This window comes from Vanellus vanellus (genome assembly GCF_965231255.1).
Source record: "Vanellus vanellus genome assembly, chromosome: 18".
Lineage (NCBI taxonomy): Eukaryota > Metazoa > Chordata > Aves > Charadriiformes > Charadriidae > Vanellus > Vanellus vanellus.
Window position 1 is genome coordinate 3,476,373 of NC_138923.1, and position 16,577 is coordinate 3,492,949.

The following is a 16,577-nucleotide window of genomic DNA, read 5'->3' on the forward strand; positions in this document are numbered from 1 at the left end:
TGCTGCTCTGATGTCTGGTTAGCTCAACCACCAGACAGATCCGTAATTGCTATTCCCCTTCTTCTAATGCGTTACAGAAGCCCTCAAACACCAAACCCACCTGACTGTGGCTGTTGTCACCATATCTGCCCATCAGATTGACTCGGTGACAATTCTTGTACCAGAATGCACCCTTGTATGACAAAGCACAGTTGGTGATGGCAGAATCATTGTCCTTGTCAAAGGTGGAGAAGGACCTTCCGTTATGGTATGTCATGGAATCACCTGAATGGGGGAGGACAAAAGAAAGAGCAAGGTCAATGGTGTGCCTGGTTTAGATTACATGGGAGTGACTGTTCTGCAGAAAATGTTTGGTCGATGCCATGCACTGTCTGTAAAGCCTGGCTATGTGTCTAAGTTTTTCTAAAAAAATGACAATTTTTGGTTTTGGAGGCAAGTCAAAATATTTTTCCAGGTACTCTCTTATCCCCAACTTATTAACTGGCTTTTATACAGTTTGATTTTTGCAGTTCTTGCTGAAAGCTGGATTTTGGCCCTGTAGAGAAGGCAGTGTGGACAAACCAAGTCCAAAGAGACCTCCACAAGGAGTCAATCAAGACCCGAGGAGTCTCCATGCAGTAAAGCTGCCCATCGTCTTTAGCTGGAAACACAGACAGAGAGATGTCTGCCTTCTGTTGCGTTCCCACTCCCAGGGTCTGGCAGCCCACTTGCAGGTGGGTGCAATAGGAGCAGCCCCCAGTGCATGCCTGAAGCAGAGCTCACATTCGTGCCTTGGGACCTGTGTTGCTCCATCCATTTATCTTAGACCCAATTACTCAGGAAGAGGAGGTAGTAGGATTGAATCCTATGAGCTGTGACAACTACTACTGCTCTGCACCAGCGCGTTTGCCTTACCTAGACACTAATCCTACTGTTGCTGCCTATTCCTTTGTATCCCTATCGGCTGTGCGTAAAGTTCGTGTGGTCATAGGGCAGAGTCCATACACACACATCTCAGGGGTCTGTTTTATGGCACCCTCCAGCACAAAAAATATCTCCTTTTAAGACACCCTGTGGAGCTGGATTTCTCTCTTAATCCTCTGAAACCCTGACTCAATAAAGGCTGCAGGGTTTGCCCCAGTATGATTACAAAAAGGCAGGCGATTTGTTCAGCAAAATTACAAATCATATTATAGCAGGACTCTGCTGCTTATTCCGCTGACAAGAGACGAGGCTGTGCCAAGCTATTATTAGCTGTATAAATGACAGTCAAGCATTGGCTGAACGAGATATATGGCTGTTTAATATACTTGTTTATATTCTGTCATAAGCATGCCATAAAATGTGGCACCTAAACAACTGGAGGATTTAAAATGGAAACATAAAATATATTGATATGTTCATATTTTCAAACGCCTGACATGCAAGAGGTACCTGCTGTGATGGTGATCTGCAACATTCACATACCGTTACCTTGAGCCAACTATGAGGAAATTGAAAATCAAAACGAAAAAGAAATATTCCATCTCACCTGCTGTGCCACTGTACCCATCCACTCTTAGTCGGTATCTGCTCTTCACGTCCCCAACGCTGAACTTGTCGTAGACAGCATAAGCTGTCTCACCTTGGTCCCGCAGATCCACACGCAGCTCGTACTGGCCCTGAGAAGTGATTTTGTGGAGGTTCTCCAGACCTGTGGAAATAAATGAACAATCCATTTGTCTCCCCATGGTTTAGGTTGGAAGGGTCTTTCAAGCTCATCCAGTGCCACCCCCCTGCCCTGGGCAGGGACACCTCCCCCAGCCCAGGTTGCTCCCAGCCCCGTCCAACCCGGCCTTGAACACCTCCAGGGATGGGGCAGCCACAGCTCCTCGGGGCACCCTGCGCCAGGGGCTCACCGCCCGCACAGGGAAACATTTCTTCCTCATATCTCATCTAAATCTCCCCTCTTCCAGTTTGAAGCCATTCCCCCTCGTCCTATCACTCCATGCCCTTGTAAAAAGTCCCTCCCCGGCTCTCCTGGAGCACCTTTAGGGACTGGAAGGGGATCTAAGGTCTCCCCGGAGCCTTCTCTTCTCCAGGCTGAACACTCCCAACTCTCCCAGCCTGTCCTCCCAGCAGAGGGGCTCCAGCCCTCGCAGCATCTTTGTGGCCCCTTTGTCTACAATCATGTTACCCCATAAAGGAGGTCATACTGCCCTGTATAGATATACCAGGGCATAAACACTGGTGAGGAAAGCGAGCTATTCCAGCTGTAGGGTAATGTTAGCACAAAAACAAATAGATAGGAACACGCTGATTGGGAGACCTCTCTTCAAATCACAGTAGCAGGGAGCTGTTTGGGAAAAGTACTCAAAGTTGTGCTGTGTGATCATCGTCTTTCACTGACAATCAAATAAAATGTAGCACAACCTTTGAAAATTTGCTTTTTACTTTTATTTTCCCCACTTGGCTTTTGTTGCTGAGGGTGTCCTAGGGGTACAGGAAGAAGAAGGTTTGCAGTTGCTTCTCAGGTTGCCTCCTGACTTCTCACAGAGCACCAGAGAGCATTGGTTTGTATGTTTGGTGACCCAAGAAGCATGACATCTATGAACTGAAACTGGAGGGACCGGCTTGGACCCGGCAATTCCAATCTCCCTCACGCCATGCTGTCCCTAGCCTCCTTCGTGCAGTTTATTTTCCCATTTACAAATAGTCTTGCCAACTAAATGGAGGCTTCAAAGCCGCTCCTAGTCTCTTGGGCTTTGTGTTTACTTTAAAAAAAAAAAAGACAAATTTTTGCTACTTACCTATCCAGAATTCATCCTTAGGATCTCCAAAACCAGCCACATAAGTCTTCCAGTTCTTGTAGAAATCTTCCTTTCCATTTTGACGCCTCAGGAACACCTGCAAACACCACGTGCAAGAAGTGTTATTAACAGACGGCCTTTGACAGAAGGGCACTAGCAATGTGGCTTTTACAAATGCAGAGGTTGGCATTGCTGCTCCCCTGCCCTTACCACCCAAAGCCGCGATCTCGCTGCAATTGGTCAATTGTACCAACTCTGTTGAATGCCCCTTGCTTTTTTTCACAGAATGACAGAATAGTCTAGGTTGGAAGTGACCTTTCAGATCATTGAGTCCAACCATCAAGCCAACACTGCCAAGTCTACCACTAAACCATGTCCCTCAGCACCACATCTACCCGTCTTTTAAAGACCTCCAGGGATGGCGACTCCACCACTTCCCTGGGCAGCCTCTTCCAACGTTTGATAACCCTTTCAGTGAAGAAATTTCTCCTAATATCCAATCTAAGCCTCCCTTGGCATAACTTGGGGCTGTCTCCTCTTGTCCTGTCGCTTGTTACTTGGGAGAAGAGATGGACCCCCAACTCGCTACATCCTCCTTTCAGGTAGTTGTAGAGAGCAACGAGGTCTCCCCTCAGCCTCCTTTTCTCCAGACTGAGCACCCTCAGTTCTTTCAGCTGCTCCTCATCAGACCTGTTCTCCAGACCCCTCACCAGCTCCATTGCCCTTCTCTGGACACGCTCCAGCACCTCAATGTCTTTCTTGTAGCGAGGGGCCCAAAACTGAACACAGTGCTTGAGCTGGGGCCTCACCAGTGCCGACTACAGGGGGACGATCACTGCACCAGTCCTGCTGGCCACACTATTCCTGACACAGGCCAGGATGCTGTTGGCCGCCTTGGCCACCTGGGCCCACTGCTGGCTCACATTCAGCCGGCTGTCCACCAACACTCCCAGGTCCTTTTCCACCGGGCTGCTTTCCAGCCACTCTGCCCCAAGCCCCTAGCGACTGTGTGGGGTTGTTTCTAAGCCTCTAGTTTATCTGCTGGGTTCCCAGGCTCCCCTGGGTGACTGGCCATGCAGTTCCTGCTCTCTGCTTTTCTAACAGCCCCTTGCAGTTATTCCTCAGCCAAGACTTCCTACATCATCTACTCTCCTAGTCATGCATTTCTCCAGCTCCTCCTTCCTTTCTGTGCCCTGGGTCCCTCCGACATGTTGGGATTTGAGGACATCAGCACAGAGAGCTGGCATGTTTATTGCCATTCATTTATTGTCCGGGTGGGATATGTCCCTTGTATAATGGCCTGGGAACCCTGGCCAGCCGCCACGCCACGTGGCTGCTGAACAAACGCTTCCTCTGGCCTGTGCTTTAACCTTCTTCACTGTCTCTCCAATTCAAACAGTGACTCTGCCCTCCTCTCACCTCATTAGCTATTTAGAAGGTGCGTATCTGATCTAAGACGGTCATTTCAGCACACCCTATAGCCAGTGGAGAGAGACCAGTGCTTTTCCCAGGTGCTGAAACCACTCATGTGACCCATCCTTTGGAGACACCTCTCTCTCCTCCAACTACAGAAAGAGCTGGAAACGTTGTTCTAGGCACCTAGGTGTCCCACCTGAGACAAAATTCCCCACGTTTATAGACAGGTCGGCCCTACTCTGATAATAGGGCACTATGAGGGATGTCATAGATGAGTAGGGAGGGGATCTGCTACTCCTGCTCTTAGCACAGGCAGATGCACGTGAGGGTGGTGGGCCCTCTCCCTCTTACTCACAATCCATCCGCCCCCGTCCTCGCCCATGTCGCAGAAGACTTGCAGAGGCTGAGCCTTGTCCCCGTTCAGGTAAATGGTGTAGAGCCCAGAGGTGGTTTCTCCATTCAGGAGAGCCTGGGAGCAGTCTTTAGGGTAAGGATAGAGAAGACCAGCTGCACACACACAAAAAAGAGAAAGCAGTCCTTAAGAAATCAGAAATTACAAGGAATTAGTTGAATACAGATGACTCATGAAAATCTGCTGTGGCACAGCCAGGTACAGAGCCCGGGAACAGGCTTGTAATTGCTATCCTACTTAAAAAGTTTCACAGTAAACAGCAGATGATGTAAATTTTTCTTTTGAATATGTTTTTGCACATCTGCCTACGCTTTTGGAACGCCAGGTAATTACTCCTTGTTATGATGGGAGTGCATCCTCCAGCCAAATATTTAAATGGCATGAGCTCCGATTACAGCAACTTTTGGGTAAAAACAGACCTACCAATCTCTGATTATGCGACAGAAAAGGGAGGGGGAAATAGAGAGACAGGACTGCAGCCAAAAATAAATAAATTGGGAATATTTTGCTAGCAAGTATAAAATTTTGTATGTTCTAAAACTAGGCTTTTAAAAAAGAAAGCAAACAGTTGAATCTACAGGGAAATTTTAAGTATTTCTTTCCGACAACAAGCTAATAGCACCGTTGCAGTCAGAACAATTTCTAGCCCCCCTCCCCAAGCTTTTCTTTTTAAATTCACTTAAGCCATTAACTTTTTCAGCCAATGGTCTAATAAAGTGATCTTCCGGGTGTGCCCACAGGAGAGTTTCTAACTGCGGCTGCCCCCAGAGGGGCGGTTGCTCCCTTTCCAGCGTGTTGCCCGTCCCTGCCTGCGCTTCAGCTACAGAGAATCTGCATCAGCTTTGGGATTTGGAGAAAAGTGGCTGTCTGCAGGGAGCTACTTCAGTGTTTCCCTCTCACTAAATAGCACACAAATGTACGTTTAGACGGAAGGCCAGGCCGAACGAGGCTGAGACTGCGTTCCTATGGGCGAAGGCACCCTGTTCAGTCCCTGCTTATGGTCAATTTGCCAAACGTCACCGAAATACACCCAGATTTAATTCTTCTCCTATTTCTGGTTGTAGATTGTGGCCTGTTGGTGGAGTTCATCCTGCTCTACACAAGGAGTGACTGTGAGCAGACTCGGGGCTGTGTGACTTTTATTAGGGCTTCTGTGAGTCCTGGGGCTGAGGTTGGCACAAGCGGCAGAAGGGAGAATGGGAACGGCTGAAGGTCCTGCTGGGTCTGAAAGGCTGGAAACTATGAAAAGCGAGACAAATGAGAGGCAAGGTTTCACAGTAAATACTGAACAACATCTTTTTTTTTAATGTCAGCTGTGAAGTGACCTTCAGAGAACCCAATCTATTCTTGCATTCAGCTCACGGGAGAGCTGTCCCGTTAGAGCTGGAACAGACATGCCGTGTGGCTTTGAGAAAACCGATCTCAGAAAGAGGAGAAAAAAACCTGCCCAGAAATTCATCTCCTCGGACCACTGGACTGGTTTGTGTGCACGTACGGTTAGCTTAATTCCCAACTTAAAACTCTGATTTGTTGTAACAGCTTGCTGTGCGGGAATACAGAGGTAAATCACAGTGTCAGTCTGGGTTTTAAAGGGTAATGTTCCTTTTGATATTTTACACAGGAAAGGCAGGATGTTTCATCAGAGAGAGGACTATAGAGGTGACGTGGATGGATATAAAGAAAAGAATTTCATCCCGCCAGTCCGGGGAAAGCAGATGACACTACAGCTCTGGGGGAACAGGGACTTTTGCACCGACACTACAAGCAAATGAAGTGCATACTGGCAACTGGATTAAAAATCTTCGATGAGGTCTGTGTCTGTTTGTTGCAGAGCTCAGCTCTGTCCCGAGAGCAGTAACTTATATATTATTTCAGCTGTGTATGTGCTATAAAGTCCTTACTTGTGGTGAAAATAGTCTGGATCGTTTTGCTCTTCAGGGACCCATTCAGTGCCTGGAGTTTCACCGTGTACTGGGTAGATGGGCTCAGCTCTGTCAGGCTGTAGGAAGTTGTCTCGGGCTTTAGGATGTCTTTCTACGGGGAGGAGAAATAACACAGGGAAATCTCAGCAAGAAAATCGCAATGACCAGAACTGTCACATATTAGTTTGTCACATTATTTTTTGTGTTAATTATTTATGATATTTTTAACCATCTAAATTATCTAGTCCAGAACTGCTATTCCTCTAAGATTTTTATCACACTAACTTTCTTTAGAAGTTCGAGAAAAGTTACCGGGAAATGAACGTTTACCATCATAATGTATAAGCTGTATGGTTTAAAAGCAAGCCAGCGTAAATTTTTACATGCCTTGAGCGTACACACTGTATAGATGTCTCTGTGAAACTCATAAAAATTGAGAAGAATCACCCTTTAGGACAAGGAAATGCCATACTCCAGTCATCAAAAGGCTGTTTTTCTGTAACTTTTAAAGTTAGATTTAGATGGATTTTCAGTATGCTTAAGGAATTTGCCTTCTGGAAAATCAGAACCCTTTCTGATGCACCAGGCTGGGCATCCAAAATTATCTGCCATTTTTGCTGGGATTCACCTCATTCATATTTAAGCATCTAGTATAATCTAGTTATGTAGGAACACAATACAATTATTGGAGAGCAAGAGGTAATTTCAGAGGCGATTCATCCTGCCTCAGACACCTCACTTACACAGGAATGGATTCTCCTGAATTTAGAAAGGGAAATCTCATTCTTTGGGGTGTGTGAGTTTATTCCACGACGCAGGTTTGGAATGAAGAAAAAAAGTTGCTTGTGCGTTTATCCACATTGTGGAGAGATGACTGTCAAAATTCAGGCTGCAATTGAGCTTCTGTTTCAGGACATAACATAGGAAAGTACTTAAGAAGGTTTTAAACGCATTTATGTTCAAGGTAGCGCTGAAACAGGTTCTTAGTATTTTACCATGTTTAACTTAAGGCACACGATTGTGTTCCTTTGCTGGACACTTCAGAGCATCTCTACTGCCCAGTTTGGAGGCACAGCCCTTCTGGTTTGGTTACAAGTGCTATACCTTGACTCTGCCATCAATGGACTCGTAGATCAGGAGATAATCGGTGACAGGAGCACGTGGAGGCCTCCAGGTTATCACAGCTGTTTCTGACTGAACCTCAGTGGCACTTAAATCTCTCGGAGCATCCAGTCCTGAAGGAGACAACAGATCAATTACAATCATATCTATATGGAGTTTAGTACACAGGCTATGCTACGGGCAGCATATTAAAACAGGCCAGGAAAGAAAACTTTTTCTCCCCAGAAATTTGAAATTAATATTTCAACCTAAATTTTGTGTTTAAAAAGTAATTTTCCCATTAGAAGTTTTAAAATAAAGGTATTTATCTAAGTTAAAATATTGGCTTGTTTCAAGCAGTTTAGTTTACAAGCAGTTGCATTGACATGTCTTGTGGAACAAAACTGTGCCTTTCATTATTTCACACAAGATGACAGATCGGTATTTATGTATTCCCAGGAAGAAAAACTTTGGTTCCAATGATGCCTTTTTTGAATAGGAAAACTTTTCATACTTGGTCTGGCTACAGCTTCCCTTCTTCGCTGTAATTATAACACTGAATGCTTATGGCTCTTGGTTCTCTAGTTAATGCCCTGGCACATCAAGTAACAGTCCGGAAAATGAGAAATGTCCACGATTTCATTGATGCTGATGGAAAGCCGTAAGTATGAGACCTTCAGCATTGGTACCCTAACATCAGTGCCCAAAGAAGAGCTCCTGCTCTCGTGTTGTGTGAGAGTCTGTAGAATTGGTGACAGAAAACCACCTTCTGGATCAGTCACACTAGCCTTTCACCAGAGAAAATTTGGTACAAATACTGTCAAAATTCAGGTTTCTAGTGAAAGAAGCCAATGCGCTGGCTGACTTTATGGTATTAGAGAAATGTACGCCAGGTGGGACTAGGAGAGATGGCAGCTCTCCCTGCAGTGAGGTGGGACATAGGACCTGTAGTAAACTGGGTGGAGAGGGTCTCGCTCTTCTGCGTGTCCTTCAGCGCGTGGATGCTCAGCGTATACTCAGTTGCAGGTTGAAGGCCCTTCAGGTCATACTCCACAGTGTTTCCTGATACCATCTGAGTAACTTCTGGTTCTAAGACGAAAACACAGAAGAGAACAGGTCCCGGCATTATTCAGACATGTAATGATGTACTCAACTCTATGCTGCACTCACTGTTTTGTTTTTATTTTACTAGCCAGGAGCAAGCACAAAATAGTAAAAACCCAGAGCCCATCTCTTTGCTCTACACCTATGCTAAATCTTAACTAACACCGGAGACCTTTATCTAAAAGTATTAGCACTCTCTAGTGTTCATATGAATTATAACACCATCTCTTCTTTTCAAGAATATCAGCTATCTCTGTTCATGTCTGGATTTGGAATGCTTAACGAAAATGGTTCTTTTTCAGGTGCTTCCAGCGAGGCCTCTCCTTCAAAAAACAGCCCCCTGCCATCCTCCTGGAGTCACATCGCTGCCCCCATTCCTGAGCGTCTCTCGAGAGCTGTACCGCTGTCAGGTCCCTGACCCATCACTAACTCTTCTTACCATCCTCGGAGGCGTAGGAGACAACGTAATTATCCACAGCAGCAATTGCTGGCTGCCAGGTTGCCAGAGCTTCGGAGTCTGTGATGTTCACCACTACTAGGCCTGACGGGCTGTCCAGAGCTGAAAGAGGGAGAATAACAGATTGAAAGAATTTGACAAACATCCTCAGCTCTGTGCAATGCTCTGTTGTAAATATATGACATAAAACGCGCAAACACTGCTGCTTGGTGCAGCTTTTATGATCCCCTTTGGAATAGTGGAGCTCTGCAGAAGAGACGTCAGTGCCTATAAAGAGACATCGAATGCCTCCACTGGAAAGGGAGGTCAACGCATGAAAAGATTAAACACTGGGAACAGACATAACTAACTATGTTCTCAGATCAGTCCCGATAGCATCAATCTTAACAGCTCTGTCAGAGCTGACATATTTCTCTCAACGCCCTCAAAGCTGGACTGCTTTTTGGAGCAAACTCAAGAGACAGAGCTGGGAAAAATAACTAATGTGACAGCAACTGATAGCCACTGTGACCTTCCACCAGCTTGCCCTGAATGTTTAAAAATAAACCAATTGAACAGCCAGCCAACCATCCTAAATGCCCACACGTCCGCCTTGCTTTCTCATGGCACTCTATTTTGACATAGTGTTATGCTCTCCCTGAATTGGGATAGATATCTGCCTCCAGCACATCTGGAATGGGTTAGAAATTTTGTGTTATTATCCGATACTCATCATCTTGTTCCTTGCCTCAGTTCTCTGAGTCCTTGTCAGCCCCCCAAAAAGAACGAATGAATGAGACTGCGGGGGGGTCAGCAGGAGCACAGTGGACCCTCATTTCCTGCAGGGGTATTTATAGCTGTATTGAAGAACAAACAGAAGAGAGAATGTTCTTCTGTGTAGGACACAGTCTGGAACCTGGTAGATGTGGAGTTTGAGTCTACAACAGAAACTGGTCTGAACTGCTCAGCCAAGCTGGCCCTTTGCTCCCTCATTTGTAAAATGGTATTAATTCAACTTTTTTTTTTTTTCTGATGTATTAAGACTGCAAATACATGAATTGTCTCTCTCCCACTGCAAGCTGGTCCAGCACTTAGCAAATGGGAGCCTGATTAAACTTACAAGTTCTATATTCAACTGAAACACAAAGACACAAAGAAAGAGTGTGTGGGAGCCAGTCCTTGGAAAATAGACCGTGTGTATAGCAAATTGTGAAGAACGCCTTAACCTTGAGACTAGATAACAGGAAAGTTGGCAGAAAGAGTAAAACAAGAGCAGGTGTCCGCAAGAAAAATAACGCTTGAGCAAGACTAAACAATATGCTAATGTTAACCAATCATGGGTGAAATAACCCTGCGTGCTCGCCGCATGCACAAAGCGAGACAGCCAATCAAACAATGCGTGATCGCGTGTACAAGATATGGATGACTATATATGTAACCCGAGTGTTAACAATAAACGGAGCTTAGCGGAGATTGACGCTAACATACATCGTATCGGTGTGTTTGCTCCCCTCCACCTGGCCGCAACAAGAGTGGGCAAAAAACTTCCTACAGTTTGAGCAGGCAGCAAAAATAGGATCTTCAGCTCCAGTTCCTGAGTCTCTCCTACAGCACAGACAATGCGCTTGAACACCTGCTATCTCCTCTTTATGTATTACCTGTTTTCAGAGTGCCAGAGACGGGTTCACTTTCTTCAAAGCCTTTCACAGAGATGATACTAACATTGTAGTCTACACCTGGGACTAATTTCACCAACTTGGTCCTTGTCTTGCTTCCATCGACTGTGACAACACTTGGAGTACCTAGGATGAGGCCAAATGCCAAGGGATTAGAGACACAAGACTCCAGTAAACATTTGAAAGATGTGTTTCAAGTTAAAGACACTATGACCAATACGGACATAGAGGAGGAGTTGAATTTCCCCCAGTTAGTTACAATCACTCAGGAAAAAACACTGCTGCCGTGACACATGAATCTAAGACACTGGTTTGTATTCATTCCTAGTGACATACAAACAATAAGAAAAAAATAACATTTCTGTTAAGAAAAATGTAATTTTACAAATGAGATGTAAGCTGAAACCACAGCACACTCTACATGGAAGTTCATACACATGTGAGGACGCAGTTTATACCTGCTTTGTTCCTGGTAATAAAGGCTGGAAGTTTCTCCTTCACCCATCTCATTTTGAATAAAGATATAGTATATATTATTTTAAGAGGTGCTGTATGTGTGGGTGAGGACTTAGGACACATATTTGTTTCAAATTCTGGGTTTATTCCAGGAAAGTACTTAGACAAGTACTTACAAACCTTATGATTGTGGATTGCTCCTTTTCTTCTGTCGGATCACTATACATTTAAAGTTACATGTGTGCTTACATACTATATTGTCTAAGGGCCTATATCTTTACTTGCCTTAGTCAGTAGCATGTCTCTAGTATTTGCTCTTCAGCTGTTTCATCTCCTTTCAGAGATGTCCCTAAGTTATGCTAAAAATCTGTTTAAGTATAGGAAGTTGTTCAAGCTGAACACTAAAACAGAGATATAACGGATAGAATGCAACAACATTGGGGAGCACTAAGGAAAATCACTGCCTTGGAAAACTGTTATAACCATGCATTACGATTATTATTTCCAAGGGTCATTTTTTCAAATACGCTTAGCTCATGAAGCCCCTACAAAATAATGAGACAGTTTGGAAATAAATTCCTATTTAGGAGGCTCAGCGGGAACAGAGGTTTTTGTGAACGTGGCCCTATTAGGGCCATTCCAGCATCCAGCTCCGAGTTCGCTCACAAGTCTTGTCCATGGGATGTGGGACACTATGTTCAGACAGAGGTTGGCTACTGGGACCATGTATGTACATCCACATTCCTGGTCAGCAGTTTGATGAAAAAGGGGATGATCTATGTAAGATCATCTAGGAGATGCACTGAGAGACGGATATCAGCACAACAAACCCTTTCTGCTCTCCCTTCTACCATCTTCCTCCCCGCTCCTCCTCACAGTTACCTCCTGTGACAGGGACGTAGGAGATCCGGAAGCTCTCCACGCGGGTGCGAGGGGGTGTCCAGCTGACTGTAGCGGAGTTTTCCGTGATGTCAGAGAAAGAAATTCCCTTGGGAGATCCAACAACTGTCCACGAAGAATAGAGAACAAACACACCACGTAGAAGGAAAAGGTAAATAATTTGTTTATCAGTAATTAGTGCTGGAACACCGATTTGTCTTACCCCTCTATCCCAAGAGCTGATGTTATCAATATTCTGTTCTAAACACTGACACTAAACAGTCAACGGTTTTATCACATACTGATAGCAACAATCTATTTGGTCTAAATTTTCCTTTTTCAGTAACATTACAGTAATGCATAACTTGAAAATACCCCAGACCTCTACCTACGTATCATGTACACAGAAGTAACGGAGATTTCAGTGTTATAGAAGGGTATGGAGGAATAATTACATTAATGCAATTCTATTACCCAGGAGCCATTGTATTTATATTCTTTTCTACCCCAGTTTCACTTGGATGATTTTTAGACTTCCAGTTGGGTCTCAGAGCCCTGTCTATGGCACACAGCAACGGCAGCCCTTAGCAGTGGAGAGATCTCTCTTCCTGAGCATAAGGTTTCTACTATAGGATGCCTAAAAAAACCCCTGGATTCAGTTGCGCAAGTTCATCGAGGGTCCGTCCTCTCAAGCGCTGATGGCCTGTAATTTCTGTTGCCTTCAAACCAGAAGTGAGAAGATTTTCCTCTTGGAATCTCTATCTCAGACCATGATTTTTCTTAGGTACATTCAAGTACATCCATCCGGAGGACATTCAAGTACAGCCATCACGAGGAAGCCATCACTGGTTCTGCTGCAGCTGTTTGTCATACAACGCAGCCTTTCCCTGTATAAACCTCAGCACTACATTTGCCCATATAAGTTAGGTCAGTAAGAGGGGCAAACAAAGCCCAAGTTTTGCCAAAACGATCCAATCTTAAGATGCAAACCAACATCTATCTGAAACATTCCAGTATAAGGCTTAATTAAGCTCCTGCAAAACAAGCACGGAAAGGGCTTCTGGAAGGCCATGGTAAAGAGACCTGCAACTTCAAAGTTTACATTGAGCATCTCACATCCAATTTGCTTTTTTGACTGTAACCAAAACAACCCTGACACGTGTTAAAAAAATAAACAGCCCACACAGAGTAGGCCATTAGCACAAAGAGGAGAGATACCAAACATCAGCCACATTAAGAGCGGTGGAGACAGGCTGAGGGCAGGCGGAGGGGGGCAAGAGGAGAAAAAAAGTGACTGCGCTTGAAATAGTTTGGAAAGAACGCGTCTGCGGGAAAGAAGTCAGTGGGCTGTTTGTTCCATGTGTCCCCAAAGTTCTAGCAGCAATGCACTAAATCAAGTGAAAGGCAAGGAAAGAAAAACAACTGAGCTCTCAAGGGAAATGTAAATTATTTCTCTGGAGCTCACTAGACATGTTGGGTTCGTGGGGTTTGCTCAGATGGAAAAGCCAAAGAAAGAAAAGAATTAAAGATAATGAAGAAAGCAAGGTGAGGTTAGTAAAGCTGCATCGCACACATAGTTGCTACTTATTTAGGAACAGTCTGAAGGAAAAAGAAGAGCATAAAGAAAACCTGGGAAAGACAGAGAAGTGAAAATCACATTGATTCTGTTTCACATTGTAGGTGCTCTTAGCGACTGGTGCAAAGTGCTAGTGATTACTCTAGAGACCAAAGAGAAGGACCAGCACTCGGTTTTCATACACACAGGGAATTTCGGCCTTTCCCTGAAAATGAAGTACCCAATTCATCCCACTTGGACTCTGCTGTGCACAGTTCCATGGGCTTCGTGCTTGTTTTCTGTACCAGCTGAACGGCTGCGTAAGGAACAGTAATAAGAACAGCCTCGACTACATGAGAGTTTCCCATCCCCACCTACAGCTATTTTCCTAGGAGCAAATCTGGCAAAGAAAGCATAATGGACCATCAGAGCAAGCACCAGTCCCGATATGAGTCCCAAAGATGTAAGAGAGTGGTACCTTTGAGCACAGGGAAACGAAAAAGGAGAAAATGAAACCATCTTCTTGAGCCACCTGAAAGCTAAAATTAAGCAGGCATAAAAAATGGCCAGCGTGCTTCTGTCTTGTCACTCAGAAAAAAAATCAGTTCATCTGTTGGGTAGATACAGGTAATTAGCATTATCCTCCAGCATCTTTCCCCATTAGTTGTATGAGAGACAGAGAACTTTTTTGTGAGGTTGCTAAAGCACCCATAATACCTGAGTAGTTGCGATTCTTCGGAGATTTTTTGCTAAAAAATTGTTGTTTCATTACTAACCGACTATAGGAGTATGTTCACTGGCTTATCTTCTCCTAAGCAACAGGAAGCATCAGGTTGCATTTATTATGTGTATAGAGCAAGTGAAGTGTCTTGTGATCCTCTCAGATGAAAAATGCTGTCACAGTGTGGCAAAACACCACAAGAAGAAGAGGAAAGCAGCAGCATGAGACCCACACTTCCTACCAAGGATATTAAGTGGCACATCGCCTTGTTGTGGTCTCAATTGCACCTTAACAGACATTATACAGATGAATTTCCAAAAGACACCGACTGAGAGCAACAATGGACAAAGTCCATTGTGCCAACTTGCACACTGCAGATCCGTATGGTGCTGCCTTGCACTACAGTGATTTCATAATTAATGTTTTCTGTCACAGCAGAATTGATGAGAGTAAAATGACAGACAGATGCAGAGGGTAGGGAAGAGTCGATACCGTCATCACCCCAAAGAGGACAACCTTTTAACAACTTTATCATCAGCAATTCTGGGGCAAAACTACTGCTGTTCACTTGTACATGAGTAAATAACGCAGAAAGAACTACTTGTGATGGGTGTGGGAAGATACGACTTTATTGTCAACTCAGCGGTTGACAACTCAACTGCCCACCAGTTTCACACCACGTTCCTGGTGTGATGGGAGCAAGGAAGATCATCTCAGCCTCCGGGCAAGTTACCAGCTGCAGGACCAACACAAGCTACATAGAGAAAATGGCAAACACCAGTCCTACTCGTCCTTTCCATATCCAAAGCCCATGGCTGTCACCAGATCCACTGCCTTGCTGACTTCTTCTTAAAAGAGAAAGAAGGAAAGGAAACCACAGAGGAGGACTAGGCACCAAAAGGTGAGCACTGCAAGATCCTTCCTCCCCCTCCTTCCTCATGGGGGCGAGGGGGGTGCTGTACAGAGAGGTCGGACCCTCGGAGGATTGCTTGGCAATGCTCAAACCCGTCTCCCGGCGGGTAACCTGCACCAGTTACGCCAGTTGAGGACCTGATCCCTGAAGGCTGCCTTTGTGTACGCAAGGGTACGTGCCCAGGCAGGGAAGAAGGGGGAAGCTGCGAGTGATAAATACAGAGAAGGATTTTCAATCTAGATTATTTTGCTGCCTTCATTTCCACGGTAGTGTTTGGTATAGGCTTGCTGGTCTGTTTGCTAGCTCTGTCCCAACTGCTATTTTACCATCTCCTCTACTAAAGCTAAAGTCTTTCGAGCTAATTTATTCCTTGTTCACTTGTAACTTGTACGCAGGCCAGAATAAAGCAAGGCTGAATATAAGCCTGCCTGAGCTACCCCCTTCAAGGACAGAAATATTTCTTTGCAACCAGACTGGAAATGCTATAAATATACATATGTTTGTCTAATAATCAACTCCTAAAAAAGAAATTGCTTAGATGCCGTGGTGGCCCAGCTACCCAATGGGATGTGACTTGCAGTCCGAATTATTTAGCTGGATTTTTGTGGCTCCAGCTCTATTATCAATTATCCATGGGCTATTTACATCTGACAAACATCTTTTGGGCTATTGGCTTCAGTAGGTGACATGTGTTAAATCTCCCTGAGAGAACTGAATAAGAATGTAGTCATGAGGAAAATGATAACTCTCAGTGGTTTACCATAAATATCCTGGAAGTCAGTGAAAATGGGGACATGCCGCTAACAAGCGCGGTTGACTTTAAACATCCCTCTCCATTACGAGTCAACCCGCATGAGCCTGGAGAAAGGTGGCTTGTGATGGATGCATGTTCTGCTTCATGTAAATGTCTGGGTGAGTGTATATATGCCCTTGCTGTTTATTCAAGGGATGTGATGGCCATCAGTGGAGCCGGTCAGCAATGTGCCTTTCCACGCTAACAACTGGCACTACGGACATTAAGGTGAATCATGAGGCCACGCTATTTCAGGGAGAGCTGTTCAATACGGAGTTGTTATTGTCCCTTTTCTGCGTGTTGCCCGGAGTACACTGCTACAGCTCAGCAAACGTCTCTTATGCGTTTCTGTTGGCTTCCTCACACGCTGAATTTACCTGTCCCCTTCTCATTCCCCTACTCTGGGAATTAGATTGAGTTGAAAC

General features: G+C 44.9%; 1 protein-coding gene across 1 annotated transcript in view; it reads right to left on the reverse strand.

Moving 5' to 3' along the window:
* Positions 1-16,577, reverse strand: part of TNC (tenascin C) — a gene marked incomplete at its 5' end in the record, with an annotated part of 49,105 nt that overhangs the window by 538 nt on the left and 31,990 nt on the right. The window contains 10 exons of the mRNA XM_082492791.1: positions 101-264; positions 1,511-1,672; positions 2,769-2,865; positions 4,540-4,691; positions 6,498-6,630; positions 7,623-7,753; positions 8,565-8,708; positions 9,163-9,282; positions 10,818-10,961; positions 12,174-12,296. Of these exons, the coding sequence (XP_082348917.1) occupies positions 101-264; positions 1,511-1,672; positions 2,769-2,865; positions 4,540-4,691; positions 6,498-6,630; positions 7,623-7,753; positions 8,565-8,708; positions 9,163-9,282; positions 10,818-10,961; positions 12,174-12,296 (1,370 nt within the window). The remainder of the gene's footprint in view (positions 1-100; positions 265-1,510; positions 1,673-2,768; positions 2,866-4,539; positions 4,692-6,497; positions 6,631-7,622; positions 7,754-8,564; positions 8,709-9,162; positions 9,283-10,817; positions 10,962-12,173; positions 12,297-16,577) is intronic.